The sequence below is a fragment of the Halichoerus grypus genome, chromosome 3 (genome assembly GCF_964656455.1).
Source record: "Halichoerus grypus chromosome 3, mHalGry1.hap1.1, whole genome shotgun sequence".
Taxonomy (NCBI): domain Eukaryota; kingdom Metazoa; phylum Chordata; class Mammalia; order Carnivora; family Phocidae; genus Halichoerus; species Halichoerus grypus.
In genome coordinates this window covers 168,744,933-168,762,747 of record NC_135714.1, presented here as the reverse complement: position 1 = coordinate 168,762,747, position 17,815 = coordinate 168,744,933, and the positions used below count along the sequence as shown (strand labels likewise).

Genomic DNA, 17,815 nt, shown 5'->3' with positions numbered 1-17,815 from the left:
TCATGTGTCTGTTAGCCATTTGTATGTCTTCTTCAGAGAAGTGTCTGTTCATGTCTCCTGCCCATTTTTTGACTTGATTATTTGTTTTTTGGGTGTTGAGTTTGAGAAGTTCTTTATAGATCTTGGATACCAGCCCTTTATCTGTAGTGTCATTTGCAAATATCTTCTCCCATTCTGTGGATTACCTCTTTGTTTTGTTGACTGTTTCCTTTGCTATGCAGAAGCTTTTTATCTTGATGAAGTCCCAAAAGTTCATTTTTGCTTTTGTTTCACTAGCCTTTGGAGATGTATCTTGAAAGAAGTTGCTGTGGCCGATGTCAAAGAGGTTACTGCCTATGTTCTTCTCTAGGATTTTGATGGATTCCTGTCTCACACTGAGGTCTTTCATCCATTTTGAGTTTATCTTTGTGTATGGTGTTAGAGAATAGTCGAGTCTCATTCTTCTGCATGTGGCTTTCCAATTTTCCCAGCACCATTTATTGAAGAGACTGTCTTTTTTCCATTGCATATTCTTTCCTGCATTGTCGAAGATTATTTGACCTTAGAGTTGAGTGTCCATATCTGGGCTCTCTATTCTGTTCCATTGGTCTATATGTCTGTTTTCGGGCCAGTACCATGCTGTCTTGGTGATCACTGCTTTGTAATATAGCTTGAAATCCGGCAATGTGATGCCCCCAGCTTTGTTTTTCTCTTTCAACATTTCCTTGGAGATTCGGGGTCTTTTCTGATTCCATACAAATTTTAGGATTGTTTGTTCCAGCACTTTGAAAAATGTCATTGGAATTTTGATCGGGATGGCATTGAAGGTATAGATTGCTCTGGGTAGCATAGACATTTTAACAATGTTTATTCTTCTGATCCATGAGCATGGAATGTTTTTCATCTTTTTGTGTCTTCTTCAATTTCTTGCATGAGTGTTCTGTAGTTCCTAGAGTATAGATCCTTTACCTCTTTGGTTAGGTTTATTTTGAGGTATCTTATGGTTTTTGATGCTATTGTAAATGGAATCGTTTCTCTAATTTCTCTTTCTACAGTTGCATTGTTAGTGTATAAGAAAGCAACTGATCTCTGTGCATTGATTTTGTATCCTGCCACATTACTGAATTGCTGGATGAGTTCTAGTAATTTGGGGGTGGAGTCTTTTGGGTTTTCCACATAAAGTATCATGTCATCTGCAAAAAGAGAGAGTTTGACTTCTTCTTTGCCAGTTTGAATACCTTTTATTTCTTTTTGTTTTCTGATTGCTGTTGCTGTTGCTAGGACTTCTAGTACTATGTTGAACAATAGTGGTGAGAGTGGGCATCCTTGACGTGTTCCTGATCTTAAGGCAAAGGCTCTCAGCTTTTACCCACTGAGGATGATACTCGCTGTGGGTTTTTCATAGATGGGTTTTATGAACTTGAGGAGTTTTCCCTCTATCCTTACACTCTGAAAAGTTTTAATCAGGAAAGGATGCTGTATTTTGTCAAATGTTTTTTCTGCATCAATTGAGAGGACCATATGGTTCTTCTCTCTCCTCTTATTAATGTGTTCTATCACACTGATTGATTTGCAAATGTTGAACCACCCTTGCATCCCGGGGATAAATCCCACTTGGTCGTGGTGGATCCTTTTAATGTATTGTTGGATCCTATTAGCTAGGATTTTGTTCAGGATTTTGGAATCCATATTCATCAGGGATATCGGTCTGAAATTCTCCTTTTTGATGGGGTCTTTGCCTGGTTTGGGGATTAAGGTAATGATGGCCTCATAGAACGAGTCTGGAAGCTTTCCTTCTGTTTCTATTTTTTGAAACAGTTTCAGGAGAATAGATATTATTTCTTCTTTGAATGTTTGGTAGAATTCCCCAGAGAATCCATCAGGCCCTGGACTCTAGTTTTTGGGAGGTTTTCGATCACTGCTTCAATCTCGGTACTGGTTATTGGCCTATTCACGTTGTCAGTTTCTTCCTGTTCCAGTCTTGGGCATTTATAGGCTTTCAGGAAGGCATCCATTTCATCCAGGTTGCTCAGTATATCATTCTTAAAGCGTCTGTCCAACAAGAAGATCTAACAATTGTAAATATCTACGCCCCCAACATGGGAGCAGCCATCTACATAAGCCAACTGTTAACCAAAACAAAGAGTCATATTGATAACAATACATTAATTGTAGGAGACCTCAATACTCCACTCTCAGCAGTGGACAGATCATCTAAGCAGAAAATCAACAAAGAAACAAGAGCTTTGAATGACACACTGGACCAGATGGACCTCATAGATATATACAGAACATTCCACCCTAAAACAATAGAATACTCATTCTTCTCGAGCGCACATGGAACTTTCTCCAGAATAGACCACATACTGGGTCACAAATCAGGTCTCAACCGATACCAAAAGACTGAGATTATTCCCTGCATATTCTCAGACCATTAAGGCTTTAAAACTGGAACTCAATCACAAGAAAAAATTTGGCAGAAATTCAAACACTTGGAAGCACAGACCACTCTGCGCAAGAATGTTTGGGTCAACCAGGAAATCAAAGAAGAACTTAATTCATGGAAACCAATGAGAATGAAAACACATTGGTCCAAAACCTATGGGATACTGCAAAGGCAGTCCTAAGGGGGAAATACATAGCCATCCAAACCTCACTCAAAAAAATAGAAAAATCCCGAATTCAGCAGCTAACTCTACACCTTAAAGAACTAGAGAAAAAGCAACAAACGATGCCTAACTCACACATTAGAAGATGAGTAATTAAGATATGAGCAGAGATCAATGAATTAGAAACCGGAAACACAGTAGATCAGATCAATGAAATTAGAAGCTGGTTCTTTGAAAGAATAAGATCGATAAACCACTGGCCAGATTTATCCAAGAGAAAGGAGAAAGGACCCAAATTAATAAAATTATGAATGAAAGGGGAGAGATCATGACTAACACCAAGGAAATAGAAACAATTATTAAAAATTATTATCAATAACTATATGCCAGTAAACTGAGCAATCTGGGTGAAATGGATGGCTTCCTGGAAACCTGTTATTAGTTTTATGGTGTTTTTAAAGTTGCTGTAGGAATTTCGTAGAGGCAATAGCTCTCCTAATCCTAGGATTATAATTGTGTTTCTTCTAGTTTTTTGTTATTTCGTGGGCACAGTGAATCATGTATTATTTAGTGCCTGTGTTGTATAGTTGGGGAAACTGAAGCTTTGAGAACTGACCTTATCCAAAGTCATAGAGAAAGTTAATGGTTGAATGGACTTAAAATTCAGGTCTGTCTCTCTCCTGGGCCAGATTATCTCTGTAGAACTTTCCCTGGCTTTGTTATCAAGTGTCACTTTATGACTTGCTACCTCACAGGGGTCTCACATGACCAAAATGTAGCTTGGTATTCTGAGCAGATCATTATATTAAAAAGGATGTTTCTCTTGGGTTGACATACCTCATAGTTCCCAATAGTCGGTATTAAAGTTATCTCTTGGTGTGCTTTTCACCCCAAAAGGAAAACTCTCTCATTATGTGTTGATTTTACTCTCTCATTATGTGTGACCATCCCTTGAAGACCAGGTTGAGGTGTGTGTCCATGTCTGAGTGTGTGTCTGTAGGGATGTGGAGGAAAGTGCAATTGAAGCTAATCTCAAGGGAGGGGGGGTTTCTTCAAAACATTATACCAGTTAGAATATACTTTTTTACCGTTTAAGATTCGGATTGTTATATTTTTGTTACAGCGGTTGTCCAAAAAGTATAAGAAAATCCACAAACAAATAGTCACACAAAACCCACAAATCTATGTTGGTGGCGAACAGGAAGTCCTCCTGAGCATGACTCACAAGGCCATCGTGATTTGGAACCTGCCTGATCCTTGAGCTTCCTGTCTTGCCGTGTTCTTCACCGGGCCCCTCTCTCAGCCTTACTGAACTTGAGGGCTTTTCTGAATGTACCATATCCTTCCCCCATCCTGCTGTACACTATTGTATATGCTGGTCAGGCTGCCCCCAGAGTCCTCGAGCAGCCCGTGCTGAGTCCGTCCCCTACACAGTCCTCCTCCTCCACACCGCTCAGATGCTTGCCTCTCTGGGAGGCTGTCCCCGAGTCTCCCCAACAGAAGTAGCACCCTTAGCCCTAAACACAGTGCTACAGCTGCTCGTGTCTGTTTTTGTGCTCTCCAGGGCAGATCCATGTTTTATTATCTCTGTGTACTCTAGTCTATTATCAGTAATGGCAAGTGCTTTTTGAGGGATTGTTAAATGAATGAGTGACTGGATTAATGGGTTCACAGAAGCATATCCCATTATTTACTATCATCTTAGCTTTACTTACTGTCCTTGTGGCCCTGGAATGTTTGCAGGAAATGATACATTATGCAGATTTCATTTAAAATATTGCCGAGGTTTGGGCCAGAGCTCCAAACTTTGTATTATGAAGTAGATGTTCAAAGACCAAAAAAAAAAAAAAAATGATTGGGGTTTAAAAGTGTGCTTTTCATGCTGGTTCTCCAGGTTGGTGTGGGGATCGATTCCTCTTCCTTTTTGTGACCATCCTAGAAGCATCAGGGATAGTGGATCCATCCTTGTTATAGGATGTGTTCAGTGAACCTTTGGTCATAGCTCTAGTCCCATCAGAAACTCCATTGACTGGGACCGTCATTATTTATTACAATAACTAATTCTTCATTTTTACTCTCTAACTTTTGTACTGGTTTGGGGTACACCAGTGGTTCCCAAAAGCTAGTCCTCAGACCCAATTTAACATGTCTGGTGTAGGGCCGAAGAGTCTGTCTTTTCTAAAGCTTACCAGTTTCTACTGGCATGGATGAATACAAGTCAATTAATGTCTGTTATGGTAGAAAATTGTGACCTATATTCTAGGTCTTCTGATTCTTTTCTTGCTCTTCAGCTTGGGGTGGTTTATATGTAGTTCAGAAGTTCCACAGAAATATACATATTTTCCCCCAGATGGCCAGTGATTTGCTCTTATAGCCTATTTGTAAAGCTAAGATGAATTTTTACCACTAATTAGATGAGTTAGTCAAATAAAATAAATGCTTATGTAAGATCCAACTAATGATTTTACTTGAAGCACAAAGCAGTTGTTGTTGATGCTTTGAACATACACTGTGATTCAATTTTGAGACTAAAAAGTAGGAACCCTGTGTCATTAAATATCTTATTTAAAGTGGCACAAAGTGAGCAGTGAAGCCAGAGTTAGGCCGTGAGTCTCTGGCCTAGATGTTGGCCAAGCACAGAAGCCGTCAACAAAGCCAGGAGACTGCGTTGTCTGGCAGAGGGAAGGAGGCTGTTCTAATTATGTCAGTGTTGGGGGGGGGTAGGTGTGATAGGGTGCAGGGTCTTGCTAACCAGTAAGGTGATGAGGGGATGGTATAGTCAGACAAAAGCTCATGATATCTGATAAAGGGCTATGGGATCAATGGTTTGAAAATTCCAGTTGAGACTATGCATTAGAAACGGAGTTCTCAAGCAACAGCTAAAAATAAAATCCTATTGCAATATTGCTCAAAATTTTCCTGACTTAAATATTATATATGCTACTTTGCGTATTACCAGGCTTTTTACCAGAGTATTCAAGAATCCTCATATCTCTGGATCCATAATGATGAGTGACTGGATTCAGCTTCTAAACACGTCGAATGCCAGTGTAGCATAGCAAGAGGAAGGCCTGCCCCAGGGCCCGGACCTCTCTGACCAAGAGCAGGAATGCATTAAATGGCTAATGGAGCAAAGTAGGATGACATGATAATTATAGTAGTAATAACAGTTATTAGGGTTATTGCTATTGCTGACATCACTGAGTACTTCCCATGTACCAGGCATGTACTAATTTATTTAATCTTTACAACAGTCCTATGAAGAAGTAAATATTATTATTAATCCCATTTCTTAAAGATGAGGAAATTGGTGTCCGTGAATGAATTGATAATATATTAATCTTCAGAGATGAGTTTTAAGCCTGACTTTCCTGATATACTGTGGAAAGTTAACGATTAGCTTTCTGAAGTGATCTTTGTTGATGTTTTTCTGTCCTTGAAAGTCAATCTTGAAAAGAAAGGAAGAGCAGAGAAGAAAGAATTATAAACATCCTTTTGATGGTAAAGTTACCTTCGAAGAGATTTACCATGACATGCTCTGAAATGCAGTCATTATGCCCATCATCTGCGAGGATACCACTTGTAACCTTGAACATGTTCCTTATTTAACTGCTATGAGGGCCTCAATTCACCTGTCTGTAAAAGGAAATGGGTAACTAGCTTACCTCGTTGGAAGACTTTTTTAGGCCTAAGATGAAGTTTCTGAGTGTGCTTTGAGAAGGAGACACCTGCAGTGTGTCCTCTGTTTTGGCCGTACGTTGCTCAAGTCATTTCACACAGACAAGCTCAGCGGTTGGCCAGAGACAATAACAAGGTCACACATTCCCTGCCCTTTGACCTTTTAACTCCTGCTCATTGCTGCTACCTGGATCTGAAATGATCTTTCCACAGCATCCTGGATGTACCGTCCCATGGTGTGTTGAAAGGAAGTTCTGCAGCTGTTTGGAAATGGGCCCTGACAGTGGCCGCTTTGACTGTCCCCCCCCCCCCACAATGTTTGTTCTGGAATCCCTGCAGAACTCCCCACTATCTTAGTGCCCCACTGCTGTGTCGAGCCCCTTAAACTCCCTTTACCCCAGGTAGGTGTCTAGACTGTCATTTTTTGCCACTGGTTTCTTAAAGTTATGGAAAGCGATGGATCTACCACGTCTTCATAAGAAGCCCACAGTCCTTGAAGAATAAGAGCTCAGGGCGAAAACGAGATCTGTGTAGTTGGGGGTCTCGAGCGGCACATTGTGTGGTCTGGCTGACACAAGGGCAGGGAGGGAGCGAAAGTGCACAGGCTGGTTTCCAGGGCAGTGTGGGCCTTGTCATCTCCTGTAAGAGCCCTGCTTCTTCATTAAACTTACACATCGTCAGAAATCCATTTTCCCCCAGGACTTGTATCCTTTGACCTGCCTTTCCTTAGGCTTTACTCCTCCTTCTCTAGCCTGGACCCCATAGTGTATTCCTTCAGCCACTTGCTTCCCAGCGCCCTGATTTCCTTGCCCTGCAGAGCCTGGCCCTAGATCAGTCACTCACTGTCTTTTCCCCTCCTTCGCCTGTTCTTCATGCTGCAGGAGAAAAGCCCCTGAAGTTCCATACATGCTGATATCAGTACAAATTTATGATCTCCAGCCCAGCTGCATTCTCTGGCCATCCTCCCAAGCCCTCAGCACCCCTCGCAAAGCCTGTATCCACCCTTAATCCTCTTGTCCTCAGCCTGACCTTCCTCCCACTTCACCGAGGAATTCACGATATTCGTTCTTGTGGGTTCCTTTGGCTTCTTGCCCCAATCCTGCACCACCTGCACCCTTGCTGTCCTACTTCTGCCCTGTTTGGGAGAATAGGTGATGCTGCTCTGTCCAAAACCGTGTCTTTTCTGGGTCATGGTTCCCCCCAACCTCTCACTTTGTCATTCCATCCGTGCATCCTCATTGCCTGGTTCTATTTGTTCCTTCCTCTCAACATATGAAAGCTTGTTTCTTTTTCCTATTTTTTTTAAAGATTTATTTATTTATTTATTTGAGAGAGCGAGGGAGAGCCCATGAGCAGGAGGGAGAGAATCTCAAGCAGACTCTGCGCTGAGCACCGAGCCTGACATGGGGCTCGATCTCATGACCTTGAGATCATGACCTGAGCTGAAACCAAGAGTTGGATGCTTAACCAACTGCACCACCCAGGTGCCCCTTTCCTATTTTTTAAAAAATATTTTTTTTATTTATTTGAGAGAAACAGAGATAATGAGAGAGAGCATGAGTGGAAAGGAGGGGGAGAAGCAGACTCCCCGCTGAGTAGGGAGCCCGATGCGGGGCTCGGTCCCAAGACCCCGGGGTTAATGACTGAGCCAAAGGCAGACGCTTAACCAACTGAGCCACCCAGGTGCCCCCCTGTTTTTTTTTTTTTAAGAAACACTGTCAACTCTAAGTTCCTCTGGCTGCTACTCTGTTGCATTCATTCCCTTCTAACCAAGCACCTTCCTTCCCACCCTCCTGCCCTACTCTGTGTGAGGGGTATGCATTAGGGTTGCAGAAACAGTTGTGGTTTCCATGGAGCTTACCTTCTAGTGGTGGGAACAGTATGGAATAGGCGGGTCAGTAGACACATTCACATAGTGTGCGGTGCAAACACTCAAACGGGTAATGGGAAAGCGGTGGCAGAGTGATGCGACCGGGGAGTTGGGGAGCAAGACCACAGAAGGCCTCTTTGAGGAGGTGGCTTTGGGCTGAGACTTGTGGCAAGAAGGATCCAGCCATGCCTGGCCCCGGGGGGGAAAGCATCCCAGGCAGACAGGAGAGAAAAGGCAACGGTCCTGAGGCAGCAGCCGTCACTTGACAACTTCAAAGAGATGAAAGGAAAATACTCAACTCCCTCAACTTGGTGCTGCCGCTTCAGCTCTCATCACCCTTCACGTCTGGCCTGCAGCCCTGACACTTCTCTGAAACCCTCATTGGTCAGGTCACCAGTGATCTCCTGCTTGCCCTCCAGGGAGTCAGTTTTGTCCTTGCACTTAACCCTGATGTAACAGCTGGCACGGCTGCTGTCCCTCGCTCACTGGCGGGCTCCTGCCTTCTGCGTCCTGCTCTCATTGCTCCTGGCCTCTCAGCCTCCTTTGCTGATCCACACACACGGCTCCTGCAGGGTTGGGACACCCCAGGCCAGCATCCCGGGCTCCCTCTTCTGTCCTTACAGACTTCCTGGCTGCTCTGACCCCCTGCACGCTGGGGACACCTACCTCTGTGTGTCAACGGGAGGCCTGTCTGCTGAGCTTCCGTCCTCCTACAGCGCTGGAAATCAGCACATCCGGGGCTCCACTCACAACCCCTTTCTCACCTGTAACTGGAGTCACACCACGTTTCTCCCTCTCCCCCACACACTACGTTTGTCCCATTTCTTGAGTTCTTTCTGCTTCTCATCCTCCCACTGGCACTAGCACTGTTTAGGCCTTTGTCCTTTCTTGCTGAAGCATTTTGGTTCCCTCCTCATGGCAATCTGAGCTCAATGCCTGTGGTCCCTCCACGCTCCCGCTGCTGTAAGGGGTCTCCCGGCTCCTCTGTGAACCACCCACCGTACTCCCCTGAGCTCCAGGCCAGCATAGCGTGCCCCACCTGACTCTCCAGCTTCGTCCCCCGTCTCTGTCCCATATGTAGCTTTTGCACCCCAGCTTCCCTGAAGTGCCTCAAGTTTTCGTTTTTTCAGTATCATAGCTTATGTTGCTGTCTCTCCCCAGAATGCCCTCTCTGATTTTGCAGTCTTGGCAAACACCCACTCAGTCTTCAGTTCTGGTGAAATATCTTCTAACAAACTGTTCATACCCGCACTAGGTAGAAGACTCCCTCCTTTCTGTTCCCTTCCAGCTTAGGCAGACTCTCTTAGGGGCTTATCATGCATTTATGCCTGTGTTGCTTACCTATCTACCTTTCTCTCTGAGAGCACAGTGATTTTATGTTCATTTTTATATTTCTAATATAAAACACAATCCGCAGTAAATAATAAGAAAAATCAGTGAGGATGAGAGTAACCATGTCACGTGAATATGAAGTGTGTCGGGCTGGCGGGTCCCTGGTGAGGATCTCCGCCCACTGCTGTGCTGGAATCACAACATGCCCTCACTTCCTGTTTATTGTGAAGTACCTGATAGCCTTCATGAAGTGATAGGTGGGTTGTAGTTTTGTGGGGGAGAAAATGCCTCTGAAAAGAAAGTCAGCTGTTAGTAGTAGTGATGAAGTAAGGACGAGCTCTAAGTATGGTGAGGTTCTTAGAAATTTCTGGTAGATTAAGGTGATGAAGTTGTCTGCATGGCTTCGTAACAAGAACAGATACACACAAAATGCAATAAATAGAAGTAGGAAAAGGCAATTCATGAATTGCTTCGGCAAGGACACCGGTCAGTGCAACCATTTCTTATCAAACAAAAGAAACACATTTGGTGAAGGTTGAAAACAGTGATAACCTTGCGTCAGGACACGTCCAGAAGCTGCTATGGGCTGATGCACCGTGATGAGTGGAAAGCAAGGTGTGTACAGACAGTTCCCTACCCTGGCAGTTGAGGAAAAGCCTGAAAGTGGTTACTTTTTATTGTTTTTTTATGGGGAGAATTGCTTACGTGTAGTACCTGAGCATTTGAAGATTCGTGGCAGTCTCAGGACCTCCTCTTTCCCAAATGTCAAATGTCTACCATTTTCCCTGAGAAAACAGAGCTGACAACAGATGGCACTGTAATAATGTCTCATTTATCTCACAGGGTCTGGGAATGAGATATTCCTTCTGAACAGGATTTTCTAACCGAAAACCACTAAAGCACCAAAATAGTTAAAAATTACTATTGGGAGTAAAATGTTTCTCAGGTGTTTCTCTTCTTGAGCAGAGTAAGGAGGCTATGCTCTTACAGTGACATCTTCAAAGGCGATTTACATGGGAGTGTTTTTATATTCAGTGTCTGAGACATTTAAAAAAAGCCAATCATGTTCTGTCTCTCCCCCTGCTGTCAGAAGGCCACTATGTACCTCTGCCAGCATCTCTGCCTGTTCTAGATTTCTCTTTTCCCATATAGTCTTTCTTTTGTGGTTAGAAATATTTTTTTCATGAAAAAATTTACTACTTTGAATACATTGTAGACTATGAATTTAGGGGACTGTTATTTAATAACTGTTGCAATTGTGTGTCAGCATAAAAGAAAAGTTCTAAGGTGGATGTGAAGATTATCTGTGGGTAAATGAGCCCAACTGGTTTTTACAACAGACTTTCTATTGTTTATTCTGACTTCTGTTTTTCATGCTTCTGCATCTTTGCCCTGCTCTGAGCTGTTCCTGTTGTGTATGAAAGTGACCTCTAGGGAGTAAACCCTTGCACAGGGTATGTTCCAGTCAGTCATTAAAGAGTCTGGTGAACACGGGCAGATTGCAACTGCCCTGTGACTTAGTGTGTTCACCTGTAAAATGACAAGGCTGTACTAGATGATCTCCAAAGTCCGTAGAGGCTGAAAGAATAGTTCAGCAAAGCAAAGTTTAAAATCTCGGCAGACCAGAGTGTCCGGAGGATTGAATGGCCACTTTGGGTTGAGAACATCGTGGGGATCTTCCCAGAGGATGAGGTCAGCTTTAAAAAGGACAGACGGTAGACTGGTGGGGAAGCGTGTCTTGAGAAAGCTCAAGGCCTCTTCAGAGGAGACCAGTTATTGTGGTAAAATATACATAACATAAAATTTACCATTCTATTTTTTAAGTGTACAATTGAGTGACACTAAGCATATTCACACTGTTGTGTAACCATCACACTACCCATTTCTAGAACTTTTTCATCATGTCGGACCGAAACTCTGTGCCCATTAAATACTAACTCCCCATTCCCTGCTTCCCCAACTCCAGGTAACCACATCTGGGATCAGCAGTCCACTTTCTGTCTCTAGGAATTCGACTAGTCCAGACACCTCATATAAGTGCAACCATACAGTATTTGTCCTTTTGTGTCTGGCTTATTTCATGTGGCACATGTCTTTAAGTTTCATTCCTGTTGTGGCATGTGTCAGAATTTCCTTCCTTTCTAAGGCTGAGTAGTAGTCCATTTATGCATCTACCATGTCTCATCCATTCATCTTTTGATGTTGCCATCTCTTGGTATTGTAAACACTGCGGGTATGAACATGTACGTACAAGTATCTGTTCGAGACTCTGTTTTCATTTCTTTTGGGTACACACCCAGAAGTGGGTGGATCATGTGATAACTCTATGTTTAACTTTTTGAAGAACTGCCAAACTGTTTTCCATAGTGGCCGTACCATTTTACATTCCCACCAGCATTGCAGGAGGGTTCTAGTTTCTCCAAGGAGGAAGAGTAGTTGTATATGTGCATTATGAACTAGTTTGACTGGAGCCCATCTTTCTCATGAGGCAGTGGCAAGACCTACAATTAGGACAGTAGATTGAGGCCATAGTATGGAGGGTCTTGAAGGCCTGGCCATGGTATTAGTACTTTATTCTCTAGACTGTAAGAAGCTGGTGAGGGAAGAGCAGGATTAGAATGGTGCTGTAGGAAGGTGAAGGGCCAAAGGATATCCTTTGCAGGATGGATTGGGCCCTGGAAGTGGGACGTGGGTTGGCAGAGAATTGTAGTTATCCTGCTGAGAGACCTGAACTAAGCTCCGTGTGGGAAGGTAGGAAAGGCAGGGATGACAGCGGAGACACTTCTGGGATCAGCAGGCAGCATTGACCACAACCTGTGGACACTCATATTGAGGGAGGGTAAGTAAGAGTGTGAGGGTAAGGAGTGGTACCTCCTTGGCATCCGGCATCTGTCATGACAACGTAGTCAGGTCCTACGTTGATGACAAGATGTAGAGAGGGGGCTTATGTCTGGTTAGTTCCTTGCCTGCTGAAGGAACAGACATTTGCAGCAGACCATGGAGCTATATCTTGGATGCCTGGGGGTGTCCCCACCTACTGTGTCATTCTACATGCAGCCTGGCCCCCTTGAGTAGCATAAGATGAGCACTAGGATATTTGCTCAGGAAGCGGAAACACCAAACTCAAAGTAAACTTAGTGTCAATGGAAAGAGGGCAGTTAGGGTATCTAACCCAAAATCTAAGCTAGCTCCAAAGTTTTTATTTTGATCTTTAATTTACATAATGCCTAAAAATGATGCTATCCTACGCAAAGCCGGTTTGCTTTGCATTTGCTGGTGTGCATGCCAGCTCATTGGCTGAAAGGCCATTTCTGTCTCAGAATCCTTCTGCCTGCCCCCTTTCTCTCAGGCTCTTTGTGTTTCCACCACTGAAGATTTCCAGGAGGCACGGGGATCCACTGAGGTGTCGTCCTTTGTGTTCCAAGCAGACCGAGAGTGCCAGTGTGCAGGTGTGGGAGGGCGTGCCTGCGGGTGTGGTGGGTGGATGGCTGGGTGTGGGTTTTAGTGGACACAGGTTGCAAGAGAGTTTTAAATAACTTATTTGAAATGGACTTAAGAGATCTAAATCAGATTTGTAAGACATAATTAATTTAATTAGTTTGAGTATGGGGAAATATGCTAAAAAGTTGATGCAATAACTGTTTTGAGGCATGGGATGTGGAAGACAGTGAGAAAGCAGCTGAAACTGTGGTGTGCACACTCGGCCTGGGTGCGCTGGCGTCCACAGGAAGCGGTGCCACGCCTGGGGGCCACGGCCACAGCTGCTGTCTTTCGGGAGGCAGCTCCTCTGACGTGCCTATGAGGATCACTGTCGTGAGAATTCTCACATTCCCGGGCTTCTCTCTAAGTAGATGCCCATCTCTTCAGATGGGTTCGTGTATCTCCCTACCTGTATTTTCAAATCTGTGGATTCAGATTTTTAAAAGTTAATGATTCTTATCCTGGTGCCGAGAAAGAAAATGACTCCGTTAAAAAGCCCTCTTCAACCCACGTACATTTTTATCTGCACATTAAGCTGTCAGCAGCCTTTCCCACGTGGACTGCTGTGTGGAGAAGGTGTGCTTGTTGACACCAGATACCAAGAGCTTGAGAGGCGCAGCCACCGACCCCTGGCGGGCCCCTCCCAGCTGTGCGGCCTCTGTTACCGAAAGCAACCCCTTTCTCACTCGCCCAGCCTTATTTTAACCCTGGAAGTTAGTGTTTTCCCCAGCTGCTGCGGACAGCGCTAGAGGTGGCGGAGGGCTTGTTTCCTCAGCGAGTACTGATTGCCCGAAAGAATGAACAGACTTTGAAGGGAACCACTTCACATTTTCAAAGAAGTCCTTTGAGCTTCCTAAGACATGAACCTTCTTCTTTCTTCCATGAATGGCCTCTGCAGGGACTCTAAATTCTGTTCCAACGTAAGCTCAGCAAAACCTCTCTCGCTTCCGTGGCTCTGAGGGCCATTGAGCAGTATACCCTGTTACCCAAGGAATCGATGGAGGCATCAGAAGGGCACTCAGGCCTTGTCACTGTGTGCCCAGGTCCTTCAGTCACCCGTGCTGGCTGCCAGCGGATTGCGCAGCTTGATTCTCAAGGCAGGCCCTTGGGACAGCTGTGAGAAATGAGACTACCTGAAAATCTGCGGGACCAGACTCCTCTCTGGGGCTCCTGAAGGAGATCCAATCTTTGAAAAGGATCAAAGAGGCGGTAAAGCAGGCTGTGAGCATGAAAAGCCCCTGTACGGCAGAGAGTGGAGCAGAGAACCTGGCCGTGTTTGTGAAGAAGACCTGTAGTGCTCACAAAAGCAGAGGGAGTGAGGAAGAAAAGGAGGGCGGTGTGTCAGAGGCCTGAGAACTGTAACTCCTGTGGGCAGGCACTTCCCTGGAGACGCACTTTTGAAGCTACTCCAAGACTGGGAGGTGCATGCCAGCTAAGGTGGGGATTGGGAGGAGGGATGAGAGCTGCAACAGAAAACATGGCAAGTCAGAGGTAAAAGATGAAGGAGCTTGTCTGGCAATTTGTTGGATTCTTACAGGAGTTTTTTTCTGACTGTAGAGAAAAACACCCACAATACCAGTGATGTCGGGAAGGCAGTGGAACCTAAGCATCGGGAATCGTTTGCTTGATAGAAAAATTCTGTCGGGTCAGGCTCATCTTGAGAGTTGACGGGTGGCGACTGTGGCATTTCAGTACCAGTGACGTGGGGTAGAGCACAGTTTGGGGGGCCTTAAGTAGATATCCCAGGTAGTCTGGCTCGGGAGCACTGAGCTGTGCTGCTTCTCAGAGGTAGGAGGGATGATATGGAATTAAATAAGATGTGTGCCTGCCACTGTGCTGGGTATTTTATGTGTTGTGTACTTTAACGCTTCCAGAAGCTTCCAGAGGGCCACTCTGAAGTGCTCCGAATAGATCGCTATGGTCAGTCCATCTGAAATGGTGTAATTTCTAAGAGATAATTTGAACATTCTTTTACAATTAAATAAATAGAATAACTATAGTATTTATCTAATCATATTGCGGAAAGAGTGGATAATAGCAGAAAAGAAAAAAAAAACACACAACCCCACTCCACATCACAGCCGATCTTATTTTGGCATGTTTCCTTACTGTCCTTTTTTGAATGCCTCTGTATAGTACAAATACAGTTTTGTATCCAACATTACAAATTTCTTTCTGTGTTTATAGGAAGTCTTCAAAACTATGATTTTTAAATTGATGGTATTTTGATTTCTTTGGGGATTTTAAATATGGGAGCATTTTGGGTATTCTAATACTTATTATATGTAGAGATTTAATCTTAATTTAATGTTTTAAAAGGCATTTTGTGCTAGATCTCAGCTATAAAAAAATATACTCAGCAGCCAGCGTCAATTTTTAACACTCTCTTTGTGTCTCCGTTGACAGGGATCTACCGCACAGAAAAGGATAAAGGCACTCTGTATGAGCTCACGTTCAAAGGGGAGCAGAAGCACGAATTCAGACGACTCGTCTTGTTTCGACCGTTTGGCCCGATCATGAAAGTAAAACAAGAAAAGCTCAACATGGCCAACACGCTCATCAACATCATCGTGCCACTGGCGAAGCGGGTGGACAAGTTCCGGCAGTTCATGCAGAATTTCAGGTTTGTTTGTACATGTTTACCTTCCTCTGTGTGGCATGTGTTAAAATGCTGATATCATTTCCCGTCATCTCCCTCCTTTCTCCAGCCAAGTACAAAGGCCCCTTTCTCTTCTTGTTCAACTGTTCTCTTCATGTAAAGTTTATCATTTGCATTTGCCTTTCCCTAAAGCAATTAGAACACTGTCAGACAAGCAGATTTACCATCAGAAGGGGAAATTCTGAGGGGTGGCTTTTCATCAGGACCTGCAGAGATGGCCTAATGCCTGCTGTGTCCAGGTCTAGCTTGAGTTTAGGCTCAGGTTTGGGGACAGCACAGGCCACGCTGTCTCATCAACGGTGTTAGGCTTCTCTCAGACTCTCGAAGGCCAGGGCCACCATGGCCCATTGACTTGGCTGGAGAATGTGCACCCTGAGCTGCGGGAGGCCTTTGTTGGTTGTCCTGCTCCTGAAGTGGCTGGGATGGATTGAATCAGAATCCATTTTTTATTCTAACCTACATCTCCTCAGAGACTAAATTTAGAATTATACCAAGAAGTTTCCAAGCACTCGCTTTTATAGCTACTCAGGAAGACTAAGTAGCGTTTCGTTTTCAGATGCAGTCATGTAGTTTTTACATATGTGTCTTGAAGCTCTTTACTGTGCAATGTTGGCTCTTGTAAGCTATCATGGCTAACATTCATATATTGGTTCACCTAAATTAGCTCACTTACCTAGCCAGCTTACTGTAAAGATAAAAGTTATATGTGTCTAATTATAAATCTTGGAAGATCAAATTTATTTTTATTTTTTAAATTTTTTAAAGATTTTATTTATTTGTTTATTTGAGAGAGGGAGTGAGCACAAGTGTGGGGGAGGGGCAACAGCAGAGAGAGAAGCAGACTCCCCGCTGAGCAAGGAGTCCAATGCGGGGCTCAATCCCAGAACCCTGGGATCATGACCTGAGCTGAAGGTGGACACTTAACTGACTGAGCCACCCAGGCTCCCCTCAAACTTATTTTTATTTTTATTTATTTATTTTTTTTTAGAGAGAGTGAGTCGGGGGAGGGGCAGAGGGAGAGGGAGAGAGAATCTTAAGCAGGCTCCATGGAGCCCAACGTGGGGCTCCATCTCACGACCCTGAGATCTATTCAAGAGTCTGATGCTTAACCGAGTGAGCCACCCAGGTGCCCCTCAAACTTACTTCTAATCTTTTATCACTAAATTCACATTATAAAAAGCCAGTAATGCTCAGTATAAGGGTGTGGTTGATACTTCTCAAAATTCTAGATAATGAATGCAGTCTTTTTAAAATTTTTACATTTGAAGGCTAACCTTTATCTAAATAAATTTTAGGGTCAGAATCCAATAGTCTTAAAAGAGGCCTTTGGAGGTCACCTGGTCTAATCCTCCCTTAGTTCAGAATCCCTCCAGAGCATCCCTGACATTCGTTCTCTGCAACGTGTGTGTGTGTGTGTGTGTGTGTGTGTGTACCTGAGCATGCGTGTGTGTGTGTGTGTGTGTGTGTACCTGAGCATGCGTGTGTGTGTGTGTGTGTGTGTGTGTACATGAGCATGCGTGCCAGGTAACAAACTGCCTCCTTCACTAGGCAGGCTGCTCTGTTGTTGAGCAGCTCCAGATAGGAAGCTTGCTATTATTTGGACCTGCAGTCTGCCTCCCTGTGATTTCAACCCAGTGGGTCTAGTTCTACCCTCTGAGGAAATGACTGAACAAATCCATTTCCTCTTAGACATCAGAGCCTTTCACATCTTTAAAGACAGCTGTCACAATGCCCATTGTCTTTCTTTTCCAGGTTCAGCAGTTGTGCCTTCAGTTGTGACACCATGCAGAGGAGGGTGGGCTGATCTTGTCATCTGCTCCCAATCTGTAGAGACCCTGTGGGCACCGTCCCCTGAGCGTTGGCCGTGTCCCCTGGCTCCGGTAGTTAAGTGTCTATGGAGCTTTGGCTTCTGGCAGCCTTCCTTTGGTGTTTCTGTGTCCCCTGCCTTCTCTTTGGGATGTCAGAGGGCTGCTGGCTGATTCAGCAGGATTTCCCGAGGACTAAACCTGTGGTTGGCACTAGGCATGAAGTCAAATCATTGCTTCGGTTCTAGGACTCGTTTCCGGTAAATTTCTGTGGCCCGGAAGCTGCCTAGAGTGCACCGGATGAAGGGCCCTGAGATTTGCGTCAGGCCGGCGTGAAGGCCCGCCGCGGGGCGTGCTGGGCGCGGCGGCGTAGTGGTCACGCTAAAGCAGCGTCCGCTTGGTT

General features: G+C 44.4%; 1 protein-coding gene across 7 annotated transcripts in view; it reads left to right on the top strand.

The window, feature by feature from the left end:
- Positions 1-17,815, top strand: part of CSGALNACT1 (chondroitin sulfate N-acetylgalactosaminyltransferase 1) — a 329,368-nt gene that overhangs the window by 268,567 nt on the left and 42,986 nt on the right. For all 7 annotated transcript variants that reach the window (XM_078069559.1, XM_078069560.1, XM_078069564.1 and 4 more), the window contains one exon: positions 15,355-15,571. In XM_078069559.1, coding sequence (XP_077925685.1) covers positions 15,355-15,571 — 217 coding nt within the window. The remainder of the gene's footprint in view (positions 1-15,354; positions 15,572-17,815) is intronic.